Here is a 19759-nt window from a genome sequence, read left to right on the forward strand (position 1 = left end):
ATCCCACACATAGAAAATTAAGATACTTTGGAATTTTTGTTTCTCCATGTTTTTCGGGAAAAACAAAAAAACAGCATTAGGGACAGGGTGTGATATAAGATTACCATCAACGTAAATGGCATTGCCTAGGCAGAAAACCTAATAAGTTCCCATCCCCAGTGGTGGAATTGAAGGCAACTTTGAGATGCACACAAGAGTACACCACAGCTCCATTTTCTCTCCACGACGACAACGCCCACCTTGAACCATAGCATGCAACCGAAGCTCTTATGTTGAGATGGAAGCTCACATTACCATCCTTAAAATCCCTCCTTAGCTCTTCAAGTATCGACTCTCCCCAGTACCATTGCTCTCCCTCCTCAAACTTTGCTTCCACCATTTTCTCTTTCTCCACACCCAAATGGATGGCCTCATTAACAGTCGTGGTCGCAAGAGTATATGGCTTTTTGTAGAATATAATGACCTCAATTCCTCCTAACACAACGTTCCAAATCTGGTTTGGGTTCTTGAAGGTGAAGCCCACATCATATGTGGCTGTTAATGTAGAGTTGGAGGTGACGAAGAAGGTGGGTATGGATAGAGAGTTGAGCCAAAGTGTAGGGCTTCTTGGTCTCGGCGTGAACCACATAATGGTGAAGATCAAGCAGCCAACACTGGTTAATACACCCAATGCGGCAGCTAAAATGAAACCAACTCTATATGTCCTACCTGCAAGAGCTTCGTTTGGTCGCATTTCATGGAGGTGAGGGTCATCATCATCAATGTTATAAGGGTGAACTCTTGCTATTTCTGTAACTTTTCTGGGACCCAAAGCTGCCATTTTTTTTTAAACACTCAGAGAGAAGCAAAAGATAGAGAGATTTTGCAAAATATGTTCTTGTCCATTGGTATTCCATGAATATCTCTGAACACTTTGACAAAAGGCTGTTCATGCAATGCAACTGTTACAGATATATAAAGCTGTACGTGTGTTTAAATAATAGTTTTCAAATTTTTTTAGAAATATATGTGGATGAAAAAGTGTGAATATACTTGTAATGTTGTTTAAAAACTGAAAACATGTATTTAAATTCGAGTACCAAACATGACCATAATTTTAATTAAGCCGATTGAAAGGAGCAAATCCAAACTATATATATATTTAGAGATTAAAATTTTTTGTTAGCAAAAGTTTTGAATTATATCAAAACGATTAGGGTCTAACAAGATTCACGCACGTCCGTTTGCCTTGTGGGTGCATTTCTTGTTCTAGAAAGTGCTGCAACAGTAACTACATCTTGTTGGAAAGAACGTTAAAGATTTGAATTAATGTTTAATCTTAGTATGGTCAAACCCATACTAGATGTTGATCCTTAATAGTTGGATCACTAGTTCAATTAGTTGGTCATTAGTCGAACTACATGGTCAAATAAATATAAATATAAATATAAAACTAAATCTGAGAAATCATAAGTATGTAAATATGAAAATTAGGAATACCTAAATTACTAGTTAAAATTAATTGTAAAAAAATAGCCACTTTTCAGTTTTCACGAGTAATAACACTATATAAAACACAAAGTAAAATGATGTAATCATAACATTTCTTAAAAATCTAGGACCAAAAGCATGTCTCAAACTCCAAAATCATATTCTCTATGCATTTTGTATATTTCACTAGTTACTATCCCAATAGATTACGTAGTGAACTAAAAAAAAAAGTTATGCATTAACCTCATTATAAATCCCCTATTTTCACTGTGCTTCTAATTCTTAATACAATCCTACAATGGACCTATAAAAGTTGGTGAAAACAACCTATATGGGTTACAAAAAAACTCATTTGATTTTACACTTTTGCTGGGTTTTACCGAATCAATTGTATAAGTGGTTTAATTAGATAACTAGACTAGTTTAGGTACCAATTCACTGGGTTATTGATCTGACCAGCCGGGTTGGTTCAAACCTGGAGTAAAAATGAATTGACCAGTATCTTGACAAGTTTTTTTTTTTTTTCCAAGTCGGGTTGGGTCAACCCTTGTGACCCATGATCTGGCCCTTTAATTTTTTTTAAAATTTTTTAAATCATATCATATAATCAAGTAAATAACTCCAAATACTGAATCATGTAAAGGTAATATAATGTCGAGCTGATATATGGTGTACCCGGCATATATGCCGGGTCACTCACGCACTGGTAAGTCCCACACACTGTGAAGTTCGCCTCTGTGTGAGAGACCCGGCATATATGCCGGGTACAACATATAATTTTCGATATAATGTCATCCATCAAAGATAATGACTTCGATAAAGCAAATAGCAGCCACAAAAAAGTTTCTTTATAGTTTGACTTTGACCACAAAGCAATAAGATTATAGAAATTGAGCTTACAATATAAATTTGATTGCATCAAGTAATTTAGATTGAAATATCTTTACATCGTTTGGTGTGCTAAAAGATTCAAAATATTGGTTTAAATCTTTTTTTTTTTTTTTGCAATTAAACTCATAAGATAATTGCCATTGTCAATCTCGTTCGCTGCAAGTGAGCTAATCTCTTTTATTGTCTCAAGAGGAACAAAATCTATATCTAAGAGAATGAGAGTTGAAGGAATGCACTGTTGTCACCCTATAATTATACTAGAGCTATGGAGACTTATTATTTTCTTTTAATTTTTTTCTGCTTTTATTTATTTATTTAATTTTTAATTAAAAAATCCACATATTTTTTTAATGTATGAAAAAAAAAAAAAACCAAAACTACATTCTTTTTGGGCATTTAATGGAAAATCATCTAACTTTTACGGTGATGATATCATTCGGTGAATTTTGTAAAACTAAAAATCTATATATTATTTAAAATTTTGTTATTTTCAACATTTTGGAAATATCTTATTTAACTTTTTTGTTGAAAGTGTGCTAAAATATATTTGTATTTTGAAAAAATTAAAAAAATATGAGAAAAAGCGAAAAAAAATTGAGGTTTTAAAAAACTGTGTGAGCATTTGGATTGCGTTTTTTCCTCACGTTTAGTGTTTGCATTTTATTAACGCTGAGATCCACGCTATAGTAAAACGAAATAAACGTTGAGAAGTGCCAGCTGAAATGCGTAGATGAACAGTAACCCACACTGTTCATGCAAGCAGATTACACTGTGCAAAGACATTGTGTACTGTTCATGCACTATTCACAGGACCCACTATCACTTTATTCAGAAGAAATATTAAAAATGGGTCTCACGGTATTATTTATATATTTAAAAATTATTTTACTACAATATTTTCAGTTTTCAGCAAAATAAGTTGTATCCAAACGGACCCTGTATATAAAAGTTAAAAAAAAAAAAACTATAAGATGTTGCCAAACACACCCTTCATTTCTTTTTTTTATATGAAAAATACTAGTAAAGCTGTAGCCCAACCCGTTTAGGATCACCAATTTTTTTAGCCCAACCCGTTTAACTGAACTAAGATGAAGCCGAAAACGCAGATACTTTTGTGCAAAAACTATCTTTTTTCTGGTTTTCATTTGTGCAAAAGCAGCAAAACAGGTACATATTTTTGTTTTACAGTAGTACAGTAGGACAAAGACAAACAGACAAACAGTACAAGGAGTCAGGTGGTCAACCATTGCATGATATCTCGCATCAAATTCTCTGGGACCCTCCTCCACGTAAAATAAGAATATATTGAGGGACCAGTTTGAAAATATCACCCAAATTTTACCAAACCAGAAACCAGAAACAGAAAGAAGAGGGTAGTGTCAGTGACTGTGTGCAATCATATTCTTTTTCAACCTCAACAACATCTCTAATCTCTCGCACTAGCTATGAGTCTCTTTGGTCTGGGCAGGTATATAATTTTCTTTTCTTTTTCTTTTTAGAATTTGATATTTTAATTCTTATCTGTTTATTTTGCTCAAAATTATTTTCTTTTCTTTTTTGGATTTTTAATTTTGCTTTTAGCTATGGCAGATCTGTTGTTTATTGGGTTACTTTATTTGAAGATTTAGTGATTTTTTTAGATACCCTTTCGGCTTTTATTTTTATAAGGCACGTGTATGTGTATGTGTATGTGCATGCAATTGCAAATGGGTTCAAAAGCTTTGATCTTTGATTATTTGGTCAATTTCTTAGTTCATATTATGCCATATGCACATCTACAATATTTCATTGAATTTGCTTTTTTTTTTTTTTTTATAATAATTTATTAGTATCAACCAGTGTGCATGGATTTCTTTTTGGTGGCAAAAACACTAACACAAAATAGAAGCTTCTTAGTTTTCCATTTGAATAATTGTTAGGCATTTTTCTATTGGTTATGTTACATTTCTTGCAGGCTCAGTTGCGTTGATTTATACATAGTTTCTTGAATGAGTCCAAAATCCAAACCAACATTCCATTTTAGCATTATATAGTTGTTTTTGAATTAAATCGAGCACGAGATGCTTGTGGTGTTTTTTTTCTTTTGGTGATAATTTGATAGTTAGAGGAGGGGGGATTTGAACTCTAAATGGCTCCGTTAAAGCACCAATAGGTGCCAGCCAATTGAGTTACAAGGCTTTTGGCACTTACATGTATTGGAGATAAAAGTAGCTGTGTGGATAGATGCGTGAAGTTTTTATTTTTTATAATACAGTAGATACAACAGGGGAGGAATTTGACCCCTAGATGTCATGGATACACTAGAAGGTTCCAACCAGTTGAGTTACAAGGCTCTTGCCAGATGTGGGAAGTTAGTTAGTTATAAGAAAGAGACCGGAAATACTTATAAAAAAGAAAAAGAAAAAAACAGAAACCAAAGGGGAAAGTGGCCATTGGCCAGAATATGGTTCAGAATTTGAGTGATGGTAGTTTTTAAATTGGGGTTCTTGAATTTGTCTTTCACTATTTCAGTCTTAGTTGTTGGTCTTTGATCTCCTATTAAATAGGTAATTTTATCTAAGGTAATTTTGGGTATTCAAAGACGACACTAAAGAGGGGAGTTCCCCTTGACGTCATGAGTGCATTGTGCTGTTGGATTTCATATGAAGTCAATGCTGATTATTTGCAAAAAATGAACAAAATGTTGTATAATAGTTTTGCTCTTTATGAAAAAACTTTCCATTCATTCCTTTTCCATTAATAAAAACTAAAAAAACATGCCTGATAATAGTTATGCAACATGTTGCATGTATGATGGAGAATCTTTCCTTTATTAGAAAGGAACAGATGTGATGGTTTCACTCTAACATAGAAGAAAGGGAAAGTGCGAGTGGAATCTTTTGTCGTCTTCACAATGACCAAAAGTTTCAAATACTGAAAAAGAAAGTGCTGATTATGGTAATAGTATTTGCTTTCTAGAAGTTTCGATCCTTTAGATTACTATGTATGCAGACTTGGTAGATATGCTTCTTCAAAAATTAATATACTTGTTCACATCTATGGATTCAGATGCATTTGGCTGTTTATGAAGATATCTCCATTCTTCTGGTAGACATCTCTTGTCTGCATCTTGAACATGACTGTTCAAAATGTCTGTGATGTGCATTTTTTAAATGATGTATTTTTAATAGATAATGCTGATTATTTTTAAGCCATAAAGGCATTTTCCACTAGATGTAATAAATGATAGTTTGACTTGGTGAACTAGATGTGTAGCCTCATTCTTTTATATCCTAATTACTTCTTTTAAAAGTAATTTTATGTTGTGCAATTACAATCTTGCTTAGCAGAAAAATAAATAGTATACGCAATAGGTGCATTTCCACTATATATATATAAATGACAGCTCAATTGGTGAGCTAGTTGGCTATTGCTTTTTTCAGAATGTAACTTCCTGAAAGATATGGCACCAAGGACAGGGCTTGCTTCCTCCGGCGGCACCTCTGTAAAGTTTAAATATAATAGTACAAATGAAAAACTTGTGCATTTTAAGTTGCATCAAATCTGTCATGGGAAATCAATCTGATATTGACACATAAAAAAGTTCCATTTTTCTCTTACTTATCCAAAAAAAAAAAAGTTCCATTTTTAGTCAGTTAAATGTCTTTGGATACTGATAAAAAGAAAAAAAGAAAAAAAAAAGAAGTCTTTGGATAATATGTTGTGCTTGCATATCCTACTTGGAGGTGATAAACATGTGTAGTTGGCTAGGCCTCTCATTTGGCTTCTCTTTCTGTTCCTTCTCTTTAAGAAAGAAGCCCTTCTGGCTGCTCCTTTCTAGTATAGGAATGATTCTCTGTGATACACGTAATAGCCTAGCTATTGTAGGATGCGTCCTTTTTTTATTTTTTATTTTTATATTTTACAATGGAAAAGGGATGCTGGGGAATTTAAGAAGAGTGACTTTGTCATGAAACACTTCATCTGCCTTTTCCAAGCTTTAGTGGTAACTTCTTACAAAATCCAGCAATGCAACACACCCTGGTAGAGAAAATCTGTTTTGTGGTTAGGTTTAAATGAAAATCATTAAAAAAAGAGAGAGAAAAAAAAGATTGGCCAATGAGCTCTAGCTCAAAGGGCACCTTCTCTCCCCATAACAAAGGTTGGAGGGTAAGGTTTTGGGTTCAAAATGCACTGGGGGTGTGTGTAAATTTAAAAATAATTAAAATCAATGATTGGGTATGAATGTAAAGGGAGACGGACATCACTATTATTTAAGAATTTATTATGAGATCCTCAGAGAGAGTTTGATTGCATAGTGACGGCAGTGTTATATGGATGACTTCGTGTATTTCTTGGACATATAGGGGAGATATACATATGCTCAATGGTTGGTTCTAAACTAAAAGGAAGTAGGCTTTTGCTTTATAAAAATTAGATGGTACACTTTGGACAGGTAAGCTGTGTGTATAATGGTTTCTATTTACTAAATTAGTAGTGGCTCCTTGTATAATCTAGAACAGGGGCCTCTCATATGAGAAGCATGGTGAAGTTCAAAGCATACAAATGTATTGTCCCAAAGCTAGTCAATTTAGGATAGAGTGTGTCAAGAATGCATTGGGAAGTTTTGTTCAGACTATTTGTTATTTGTACATATTTATTTATTTTAATTTGAAATTATTATTGTTGCTGGGCATGAGTATCTATTCAAATTTCTACCTGACTTGATGCCAGCCAAAGTTTCCATATGTAGTTCTCTTGCTCCTCTGGTCTGTGTGTGTGTTCTTGTAGTTGTGAAGATCATGGTTTTGTGCTGTTCATAAATATTGCTTAATACATTAAACTTAATTTTATTATTGATGCCTTATAAAACCATGTTTTTCACCTCTTTTGCTGATATATATTCTCTTTGTAATTCTTCTGCAAACAGAAACCAAAGGACATTCCGCCCAAAGAAGAGTGCACCCTCAGGGAGTAAGGTTAAGTCTCTTTGTTATCTAGTCACATCTCTTTCTTGCTGGTTATGGTCTTACAGGAAAGAAAAACCCCCTTTGGAAAATCCAGAATTCTTTGTTCACCTCCCATTCAAGGGGGAAAAAAATTAATACAAACACACACACACACACGTATATATGTATGTATGTATGTATTTATGTATTCTCTTTTACACTACACTGTTATATATGTACAAACAAGCGATGTACATGAATGACGCTTCCATGATTCCATCTATATAATTTGATAATGAGTTTCTAGCGTTCATACCTATATGTGGGCTGTTGTTGCATGTTGTTTAGGGCTTCTTAATTCAGGGGAAAGTTTCATGATATATATGGGAGACTTATGCGGGTCTTCTGAGTTATTGATGTCCATACTCTTGCTTGATTTTAGGCTCAAAATATGTAAGAACAAATTCACTTTTGGAAATAGGTTTTAATTGTTGGATCTTCATTTCCAAATAAGCAAAAGTGTAATAATTATTTACAACTAAGAAAGAGTAAATCTCCAATTATTAAGAAAAAACAGCTACACAGTGAGTTTTAGTTGGTTTAATTGTTAAAGTCTTTTGTTAAATAAGAGATCTGGGGTTCGAACCCCGCCTATACCAAAAACCGATTGATGTTTTAGTCTAATAATAAAGAGCAATCATTATAGAGCTAACGCCATAGGTTGAAATTCTATCGTATCTATATAAATTAAATAAATAAATAAAAATTACAGCTACACAAACAATAATGATAAAGCATGAAAGAAACATCTTTTATTTCATAAAAGAAAATTATACATAAAACTTAATCATATAGCTGCGAGTCTGTGGATCGCTTGTTGCTACACACTGTTCATTTTCCTATAAGATGTGGTTCTTTGTATGTTCTGTATTAGAAATCTAGTTGATGCTAGAGAATATGATAAATGTCTATGCTTGTTGTAAAGGGCTTTATGGTTGACATACTTATATTCATATTTTGAATGCTAATCCTGAGTGTGTTATGCACACAATTTGGAGAGAAAGGAATATTTGAATGCTTGAGGGGTAGAGAAATCTATTGTTGAGATGAAATCTATATTTTTGCATTCTTTGTTTGAATGTTGTATTATAATTGGTGGGATATCTTGTAAATTCTTTAGTAGTTTTCATGGATCTTGTAAATCTTAGATTGTAATTCTTTTGAAAACCATTTCAGAGTTCTTTTAATGAAATTCATTATTACTTATTAAAAAAAAAAAAAACTCTCCTCAACGAATCAGATATGCGTTATATCACTGGGTTTTATTCTTAGGGAACATATATCTACATAGAGAGCATACTTTTCTTTTTGATTGGCTGAAAAATCATTCTTGGTGTAGGAAAGCAGGTTTATCCATATGCGTCTGCATCATATTGCTTCTATCAGCAATGACATTACCCATTTGAATAAAAATTTTAAGAGTTGGGGGACCATGGCCCAATTTTTATGCTGGAAACAACCCAGGAATTAGCTGAAATCAGGTCCTTTTGTTATGTGAATATCAGCCACTTGGGGCCTGCAGCTTGAGCATGTTTTTCATTAAGGACTATCCTGCTGCCTACTAAGCCCCTTTGGTCCATATCAGTTCATCAGGGCCTTGTTTGGACTAAATCAAGTGCTTGAAATACAGCTGCCAATAGTTAACTTTGGGTTAAAATGTGCTGAGAAACAATTGAGTGGAAAAAATGGAGAGAGAAACAAGGTTGAGTCAATGCAATGGTACCTTTTCAAATGCATATTTAATGCATTAAATATATGCATATTTAATGCATTGATGACTATGTAGAACATGTATTTGATATTCTTTTTGTTATGATAACCAAGTTTCCATTTCCAGAGCTTCTGGTTTAGTTCTTTGGATCTGTCTTATTCTGTTAATTGTACTATATGGCCTCTTTATTAACAATTCTCTGATTGTTATTTTATTGGTATAACTGAAAGCACCTATACTTGTCCTGTTCTAATGCAGGGAGCACAACTTCGAAAGCACATTGATGCCACTCTAGGAAGTGGAAACCTAAGGGAGGCTGTAAAACTTCCTACTGGGGAGGACTTGAATGAGTGGCTTGCTGTCAACAGTAACTCTTTCTATCTCTCTCTCTTGCATGCATGTGTGCACTTACATTTTCAGAATATGTAGCTTGTTTAATGTATCTGAGTTTTCCCTTTATTTTATGCCTGTCAATCTGTTAGGTATGTGTTACTCTGCTGTATTTTCTAATTTGTGTAGTTTTTTTTTTTTAAAATAATTTAGCTGATGCTTAAATGTAAAAAGACATTCCAAATCAAATTTTGCTTTACTGCAGCTCTTGCATGAGATTCAAATCTGAAATGTGGATGTTCGTTTTTTTTTTTTTTTTTTTTTCAGCTGTGGATTTCTTCAACCAAGTGAATTTGCTCTATGGTACCCTCACAGAATTCTGTACTAATGAGAATTGTCCAACAATGACTGCAGGCCCCAAGTATGTAATAATATTGAAACCTTTAGGTTTTTTTCCCCATCTTCTTTTATGGTATTTAGTTTATAGAAATTCAATAATATGAATTTCCATTTGATTTTTTCAGCTTGCCTCCAATTAGGATATTTTTTGGGGGAGCTTTTCCATCTAGTAATTGGGATAATTCCATTGATGGATTCAGATCCATCTACAGTAACATATAATATAAAGAGAAGTTGGTCTCTCCCACCCACTTAAATTGCTTGTGGCAAAAAGTTTTAAATTCCAACTAAATTAATAGCTTTTGGTCTTCATGTTAGTTACACTGGTTTAAATATTCATGCCCGACCTCCAGCTATTTTTCTTTAGAACTTTATTGGATTGGTTGTCTGCTTTGTGAAACCAATCATTTTGTTTTCCTCTTGTTTTTCTTGATTCTTGCAATTTTTGTACTAGACTGTTAACCCCTATACTGTGTACTAGGGTGTCCTTTTTTTGATATCAATAAAACTTATTACTTATCAAAATATATATATAATTGAAGTCCTTTCAACCTCACATTGCCTTAGTTATCTTGCACATGTTTCCAACCAGTGTAGCAATGTTACTTGTGCTTCCCAGGAAATTACCACATCACTGATTTCCTCATCTAACATGACCTCTACTATAAAACTTGCTATAACTAATAAGGGTATATATTATTTTTCTGATCATTTTGTTGATGGCGTGGTTCTAGATGTGATATCTAGATGTGTTGTGTATATATTTTTGAATTAATTGTACCTCCCACCCCCCATCAACTTGCAATTGCAGTGTCCCTCTTAAAATTCAAAAGTGAGTAATGCCGCCCCTCCCCCCTTTCATGATTATTGGTAATGAGCATGTTACCCCTTGCAGTTATAATTTCCGTCAATTTTGACAGAAAAGTCAAAATTTTCTAAATCATGTCTAACAAAAATTTGAATTTTCCGTTAAATTTGATGGAAACTCTAACATTAGGGGGCAAAGTGCTTTAACTGAAAATTTTTTTTTTGGTAAGTAAATAATTCATTAAAAAAGTATGAACATGAAACTACCCCCGAGTACATGGGAAGTGTACATAGGGCAAAGCTACAAACAGTGTGAAAATAAATAAGAAATAGAAACTACTACAAAGGATTAGTGAAGACTCAAGAGAATCCAGATACTCACTTATAATAATAAAAAAAAAAAATTTTAAAAAAGAGAGAGAATCCAGATACTCTAGGAGCCTTGTGATAGAGGACATGGGAGACATCGAAGTCCATTTGTATAAAGTGTACAACAAATAATATTTCAACTTTGCCACTCTTAACTCCTACATGTCAAAGCAATTAGCATTCCTTTCTCTCCATAAACACCACATGAGACAGAAGGGGACCCCTTTCTAAGTTTCCCCCCCATTACTTCTCCCACCAAACATCCCCCTCCAAGAAGACCTCTCCTGCATAGAGTGAGGCATGACCCAGGAAACACCAAACAAGAAAAAGATCATAGACCACAATTCCCTAGCCGTGGCACAGTGTAGAAATGGGTGATTCACGCTCAGTTTTACACATGAAGCACCATTCCAAAATAATTACACCCCGCTCCATCATTGCTTAGTTTTAGGAGGGACATTGCAACTGTACCATAGTTCAAAGGGGAAGTGCACTTGACCAGTTGACCTATATTCATTTACCAGAATATTTGACATTGGAATTTAAAAAAAAAAAAAAAAAAAAAAATTCCTTTTCCAATCTTACATATTTTAAGCCTATAGATTTACACTACAAACTAATCAATGTTTTGAGTAACCTGCCTCCTAGAATGACATAAACTGATTAAATGGTGATATGGAATGAAATGTTTATATAAATCTCTTGAAATAAATTATTGTTAAAATTTTGAGATAATGTGGGTGTACACAATAATGAGCATAAGCTGATTACATTACATGGAAAAAGAGAGGTTAAAGAGTCTGTTGATAAGTCTTATTTGTTTACAGGGTATCTATCTATTCTTTTCTTACTAGAATATCATGTTTTGACTCTATTGTACTGTGTGTCATTTGATGATTTAAAAGAAATCCCCTATCCCTGGTTAAAATCTAATTTTAAGTGGATGAATTTCAAGGATATTAAAAACTTATAGATTTAGGCAACATGACTTCCTACACCTACTTATCTTGCGGTAGTATATTTAATGTATCTGATACATTAAAACATACAGCTATGATTTGTATGACACTACTCCTATTGAGAGTTTCTCACATCGAACACTCGAGGAGATGACACTCGTTTAGACATGTATAAAAACTTGATCTTTAGGAACTGAATGAACTGAATTATGAGGGCATAGTGCATCTTATGGAAAACTAACAAGTTTCATTATTGTTTTACCATCTATAGTTGTTATGCATACAAACACCTAAATAAAAATAATATATTTATTTTATCTTATATGGACTCAAATAGCACACTTGTAGTCATGTGACCCTCTCCATATTTTTGGGAGTTGTTGTGTTTGACTCTAGTCCCTGTATTGAAGCAAGACCCTTATGTCTATTTTTGCAAATGACAGGGTAGAATTCTGTATGAGTACATCACAGGCTAGAATAGATTCATGCAATGTTGCTTTTAAACATGTTATTGATTTTTTTTTTTTTAATAATTGATTTTGACAGGTATTCTTTTTATAATTTTTGTTAATAATTGACAACTAACAAGAATAATTATTGTCAACAATGGTATTTAGTTTCTGCCCTTGTACAGAATGGAGGTTAGTTTTGAACTTAATACTTTTATAGTATGCTGGTTTGGGATTTTATTCATGTATTTATACTATTTTCCCCTTAGAGATGCTGTAAAATTGGCCTTAGTTATGGTCTTCATATGAAGCCTTTATTTTTTCAGAGTCATATTATGAGGGTTGGGTGGATGTATCAGCCTTTCTGCTTTATCTAATTCATTTCAGTTAATCCCAATTCTTAAAATACATACCAACAATCTTATAACTTAGTGGTACTTCTCCTCTCATTCAAGGAGGTTTGGGGTTCAACCCACCTTGGTTATAGGAGTTGTTGGGTTAAGGGTTATTCTATCCTTTGTTAAAAAAGGAATAGCGTAAACAATCTCCCTTGGATTTTGTCTAAAATACATGGATACTCAAACCTCCCCTATAATTTATGCTTTCCATACACTCTAGTCCAGTTCCTCCTCTTTTTTTTTTTTGGGACCTTTTTCTTTAACCCTGAATCTCTAATGTCTACCTCTATTCCCCATGCACATGTTATACATTTTTATTTATGCTTTTTAAAACAAGAAGCATAATCCTGAGTTTTATTTTTTATTTAAAAAAAAATGATGAGGGCAGGATTGTCAATTTTTATTTTCTGTTGAAACAATTGTCCCTTTTGTACTAATTACTGATTTTGTTTTTTTGGATAAGTAAAAAATTTGGACCATTTCTCAATTTATGCACTAATTGCTGAATTTTTTTTTTTTTTATATTGATAATTAGTTAACTAAGTGGGTCTTGAACTCATGATCTCACTCTCCATCTTGCTCTTACAAGGGGAGGAGGTTACACTGGCTAATTTCTGAAAATTCATGGGAGGTTTGTGATTTTTCTCCTAAATTTAAGGGAGACTGTAGTATTTTAATCTCCTCCCCAAATAAAATAAACTAAGGAAAAAAAAAAAAAAAAAAAAGGTGTTAAACTCTAGATCGATAGATGCATGATTGTAAGTACAGATTTACTGTTCCTGATAGGCATATTAATTTTACAGATATGAGTATCGATGGGCAGATGGTGAAAAAATCAAGAAACCTATTGAGGTCTCTGCTCCAAGATATGTTGAACTCTTGATGGACTGGATTGAAGGCCAGCTTGATAATGAATCTATTTTTCCTCAAAAGCTTGGTAACATCCATTGACTATTTGTACCTTATCTCAATTATTTCTCTAACATTTTTTTTAATATTTATTTGTCTGGTAAAACTTTCATAGGGGCACCCTTTCCTCCAAACTTCAAGGATGTTGTGAAGACAATATTCAAAAGATTGTTCCGTGTATACGCCCACATCTATCACTCGCACTTTCAGAAAATTGTAAGCCTCAAGGAGGAGGCCCATCTAAATACATGCTTCAAGCATTTTATACTATTTACTTGTGTAAGTCTTCCATATCTCAATGACTTAATGATTTTTTATTATTCTTTTTTTTGAGTTCTCTGTTCCATGGTGGTTTCATTTAGAGAACTAGTATCTATTGACCATCAGCATGATCTTGAAAGAGATACCATAATTTATTCTCTATATAATATTTGCACTCAGTCTGCGTGATATCAAAGAAGAGAAACTAATTAACCGTAAGACATCACTACTAATCTAACTATTGAACCTTGATCCATGATCATTTGGTGATCCAAAAGCCTGCCTTTTTCTTCCCCTAATCATGCTTTTGAAACCTATCCAAAAAAAAAAGGTTTGTGAAAGACAATATTTCTAAGTTACACCAGAATCTTTTACACAATATATTTTGATAAGAACAGGCTAAATTATAAAAATTATATAGCATTATTAAAACATGTGTTTAAATTTACTATATGATACTTGTGGATCACTAGTACTTTTGTGTTTGGCATTGCATGTGAGGTCATGGGTTCATGACCGACTTGGTGCATAACTTACCAATAAAATAAAGGACAAAACTTATATATAATACCTTAGATGCTGTTCTTTAGGTTCTCCTCTTAAGATTCTGTCATGTGGCCACTTAACTAAAAAATATATTTCCATCTCATGAGAAAAAAGCCAAAGGGCAAAATTTTAAGAGAGGAATCTAAGGAACAGCACCTAAGTACTGTACCTAAGTCTTGTCCTAAAATAAAAGGGTATATAATATGTTTATTTTAAGTTATGCATAAATATTGTACTCTTTATTTTTGTTGAGAGAATTACATTTCTTAATCCTGGGTGTTGTGATTTTAATATTTTGCAACAATTCTTTAATCTTTGGTAACAACTCAATTGTACAAGATGGATTTGGTTTCAAAAATCAATTCTCTCGCCAAGAGCCTTATAGCTCAATTGGCACCTTCTGGAGTTTCCAACAGAGACACCCAGGGTTCAAATCCCTCCTCCCCCATTATCACTATCGAGTTATAAAAAATAAATAAATAAATAAAATCACTCCTCTCATTTCTTTATGCTTGTTTTGGACCTCTGTTGTTGGCACTACAGCAAATATTACTATGTCTTGAGATAAATTCTAGTGATACTGACTCTAGGTGATGCCTTGCTACCATCAGAAGTCTTAATTTGTCATAGTGGGATGTAAATAATATATAAGAAGTCAACAATTTGTTGCATTATCATTGATTGATGCAACTTCCTATTTAGTAATAGTCTGCACAAGTGTTCAGAAAGATCAAATCAAAGCTAGCATTGGGGAACATCCCACTTTAACAAATCAAAGCTAGCATTATTTGCAAAGGTTGGCACCAACGTCAAAATGGATCTCTTCCATTTTTGTGCCTGTTCATTTTACACTAGGATTTGCAATTGGGGAACAGTTAAAAATAATCGAGCATTAAGTTCTTTTAAGATATTGAAAGCTTTGTTTCCTTGGATCATGGTTCTGTGGAGCAATTTGTTTAGAACCTTAGGTCATGGAATACCTTAAGAATTTTTTTTTTTTCATTTAACATTAGATTGCTAAGAATTTCGTTAGTTGCCCAATTTCAAAACAAAGTGGAAAAATAGCATCTCGTATTTCTAAAACTCGAGTTCTGGGTAGAAATTGAGTTTCTAATACTCGAGATCCTGAGCTACAACCGTTTGACATGGACTTTTTTCCACGTGGAGCCACGTTGAAATCGAGTTTCTAAAACTCGATTTGCTTTAGGTTGAAATCGAGTTTCCAAAACTCGATTTGTGATCATATCCACTTCATCGTCTCGACTCCAGAACACTCTCGCACCCAAACATACAAACCCCAACCTGAGACAAGCGCAGACATCAGAAAACCCATCGGCAGAGACTCCAAAACACTTTCACACCCAAACATAAACCCCAACCTGAGACAAGCGCAGACATTAGAAAACCCATCGGCAAACCCATCGGCGGAGACAAGCGCATCTCAGATCGTCCCAATCGCCCACTCAGATCTGTTCTTCCTCTGTTCTTCGTCGTCAGATCGTTGGTTCTTCTTCAGTTCTGTTGTTGTTCAAGTACAAAATCGAGTCTTAGAGACTCGGTTTTGCTTTTTAGAACTCGAGTCTTTGAGACTTGAGATCCATGTGGCATTTTCTATCCACCTCATCCAGCACTAACTTGCAAAGCGAGTCTTTGAGACTCGAGTTTTAATATAGATCTCGAGTTTCTAAAACTCGAGATGCTAATTTGCTTATACGTTTCAAACGCGTGTTAACTTACTACATTGTAAACCCTTACACAACTAGTCTGCAAATATCCCCAATACCTTAACACCCTCCATTAATCTTGGACATAGATAGTGGAAAAGCCGTCCCATTGATTTCTCTATTTAGTTGTCAAAATGTGTTTTCACATCCCAAATGTGCAATTTTGAAACATGTTATAAATCGATTTCTACTACAAGTATGCCTGATGTAAAGTGCACCTTTTGTTTCATGTAAGAATTTATCAGTTAATTATGAAGCTTTTAGTTAAACTTGTTGCACTGGTTTTGTGCAGGAATTTGTGCTAATTGACAGAAAGGAGCTGGCTCCACTTCAAGAGCTTATAGAATCCATTATTGTTCCTTACTAAAGGGGTCTGCATACCTGGCAGAATATTATATACAAGGGAAACACAATTAAATAAAATATAAAAAAAAACACTGGTCCTGACTGTAGAGTTTATCCTAAATTGCTTTATATTACAAATTTCTGTGAATGTGCTGTATAAGTGTTTCTATGCCAGCAATTCTCACTTTTTAATTTTATTTTTTCTCTTTGTGGATCAAGAAAATGCTAAGAGTGCATGAGCAGTCATTGGTGTCAAGACTGCGGTTGTGAAAATGGCTGAAGGCCATCAGCTGATATGTACGTAGCTTGAAAAACATTTAAGTTGAAATCCTGTGCGTTTGCTATATTCATTGATTTCCAAAATTTTCTCTGCCTACTTTTCACCTTGTGGACCAAGAAAGTGAAGCAGCCAAGCAACCATTGGGGAGTGACTGTTTGCAAAAATGGTAGAACATGTTTTGAATCCATTTTGGTGGGTTTCAAATGCCACTCTGACTCCGGGTTTATGGCCAGACCTGAAAATTATTGGCCTTTCCAGGATTTTGAGAATTCACTATTCAGTGTTGGCTTGGTTTCAACTTCCGCGTCTTCAGTGCTGTTTGGTCTGCTATTTACTTTAAAGACTTTTGCAAATTCAAAATGCTTCTTGTTATAGCAAACTTTTTGACATGGCTATGCCTATTGTTTCTAGGGTTGATTTTAGTATCCAGGGAGAAGGTAGCACAGAGAAGCCAGAGTTTCTATCGAAGTAATCCAATCTGTAAGGGGAAGTAACTTATACCCTTACATGTTTTTTCAGAGAAACTGCACTGCAGTAGTGCAGTAGTGCTTATTTGCATACAACGTCTCCTTTAAAATTCAGTTGTAACTTGTTCAGTTGTTCATATACCATGTTAGGTTTTCTTTTTCTTTTTTATTAAAATCTATTTGGGTAAATCACTTTTCAAAATTGATTGGAAAAAAAAAAAAAAAAGTGAGTAGAAGTTGGAATTTATTTACTTTTACTACAAATGAGACAATTTCAATGATTGTGGTCAGTATAGCTAAAGATGAAAGGCGACCTTAAGATGTCAAGGTCTTGCATCGCTTAGGCAAGAATGTGTACCAAATTCTATATAGTGCCTGTAGAGTTTAAATCACAATAAGTAGTATGTATATAAATTGCTTTGGAATATTTTTGTGCGGTCCTAGAGCTCTGACTTCGGAATTCAGAAGCTTTTGTGTATGAAGGAGAAGAAAAGGGATTGGGGTTATGTGTTGTGTCCAGATTCCAGAACCTTAGTTCTTTTTAAACTTTGGATTTGTTCCCTGTCGAGGCCAGTTAATCCCCTGAGTTTGAGATCTTATGTGTGGCATTTTGGATGATCTGGAATTGCCGAAACAAAGCTGTTTTTGAAGTTTCTAATCCAAAACCAGCTGGTCTGTGGTCTAGAGCTTCTATTTACAAGCTGGAATTCATGGGGGCAAACAAGAAACATTTGGCCTCTCTAGCAGGACCGGTCTGTAGGTGGTCCCCTCCTTCCATAGATACAGTGTTCAAGCTGAGTATTGCTATTTCTCAGTCTTAAGTCTTCATCTTCTGTTGGTGTGGGGCTGCTTATTCGGAATTCAAAGGGGGGAGGTGATGGCAGCAGCATGTGAACAAGTAAAGGAAGGAACTGAATGCACTCTGGACAGCAGCTTCTGTGGTACGGATTGCACTTCTTTTCTGTCAAAATATCAGCTTCACTAAGATCATTGCTGAATGCAACTTTGCTGAATTGGTGGACCTTCTTAACTCAGATAGGATTTGCTCCCTTGAAGTGGCTTGGATTTTGGAGGATGTTAAGCTAATTTGTGAACATTTTGTTAATATATCATTCGTCTCTGTTCCTTTAAAATGTAATCGTGCTGCTCTAGCTCTTGCGAGTGTTGTAAAAAAGAATGAGGAGGTCATTGTTTGGATAGAAGAATACTCCTCATTTCTCTTTCCCATTGTACAACATGATATTGAATAAAATCTACTATCGTTTCCTCTCAAAAAAAAAAATTCAAAATCAAAATCCTTATATGCCTTATTTTCTGTTTTAATTTACAAAACCGGAAAAAAAAAAATGATAAAATCTCACTCAAACGCAAAATCTTCTCTTGGTGCAGAAGGCAGTGCTCAAGTTGTTCATGAACTTTCGATAATGATTCTAATTTTTAAGAAGCTCCAAACAGCCGAACTATTTTACTTTTTCTTCTTTTTTTTAAACTCCAAATATTAAGAAATGGTTTTTATGATATTTTCCTAAACCTGGATTGATGTTAAATGTTATTATTAAGGAAGTGCAAAACAAATTCTGGATTTTTTTTTTTTTTTTTTTTTAACTTAGTTATAATAACTATTTGTAGGGTTGATTGAAAATTGCTGACTTCAAATGGAGTATGCGGTCGAGAAGTAGAAGACATACCAAATACGGAATTAACGAGTGCGTTCGGTATCTTAAGTTCGTCAAACTGTCAAAAACACAATGCAAGACTTCTTCTTCTTTTTTTTTTTCATGGGAATTATGTATTATGTGGTGGAAAAAGTTATTTATTTCTATATTTCAATAGAACTTTTCTTATTATGTATTTTTAATCAAAGTGTACAATTTAATAAAATATTGTTCATTTAAATCGAGTTTTTTTATTTATTTTTTATATAAATAAATGGGGCATGAGTGACCACTGCCACCGGTGTTAGTGACTTGTGTGTTAGTGTGTGTATTCCTTTGATTAATGACATCATTGGTGAAGCCCATTGTTTCAACCAAATCGCACCCGTTTTTGCATTTTATATTCGTGTCCACTTTGAAAAACTTTGTTACAAGCCCATTCTTTATTCTGTTACAAGCCTACTGCCGCATAACATTGGTTTGACTATCAATCTAGGCTTGCATAATACAGCCATTTGGACAAGATAAGACTCTATCCAGAATAATTTGCGCATCATATATCTTAAAGAGCTCAATTGGGATCAGAATAAAACTTTCTTCTTAATATATATATATATATATATATATATATATATATATATATATATATATATATTAGAATATGGGAAGACTACTGGGTACCATGGTTAGATAATTTCAAACCCATTGCTAAGGACAGCTAATTGATGCAGTGAGAGGAGAGTGGGATTTGGCAAAGTCACAAGACCTGTTTGATGTTAGCTTCAATCTGTGCCATTCTTA

The 19759-nt window shown here is 33.8% G+C and overlaps 2 protein-coding genes across 2 annotated transcripts; one reads left to right on the forward strand and one right to left on the reverse strand.

The window, feature by feature from the left end:
- Positions 1-106: 106 nt before the first annotated feature.
- On the reverse strand, positions 107-820 carry LOC142613451 (NDR1/HIN1-like protein 2). Its single transcript, XM_075785812.1, has one exon. The coding sequence runs from the start codon at positions 818-820 to the stop codon at positions 107-109; it is 714 nt and encodes a 237-aa protein (XP_075641927.1).
- A 2751-nt stretch (positions 821-3571) lies between these two features.
- On the forward strand, positions 3572-16902 carry LOC142613626 (MOB kinase activator-like 1B). Its single transcript, XM_075786062.1, has 7 exons — positions 3572-3829; positions 7271-7319; positions 9319-9427; positions 9718-9811; positions 13575-13708; positions 13796-13959; positions 16504-16902. The coding sequence occupies exons 1-7, from the start codon at positions 3807-3809 to the stop codon at positions 16576-16578; spliced, it is 648 nt and encodes a 215-aa protein (XP_075642177.1). The 5' UTR covers positions 3572-3806; the 3' UTR covers positions 16579-16902.
- Positions 16903-19759: the final 2857 nt, after the last annotated feature.

Source organism: Castanea sativa, chromosome 10 (genome assembly GCF_040712315.1).
Source record: "Castanea sativa cultivar Marrone di Chiusa Pesio chromosome 10, ASM4071231v1".
Lineage (NCBI taxonomy): Eukaryota > Viridiplantae > Streptophyta > Magnoliopsida > Fagales > Fagaceae > Castanea > Castanea sativa.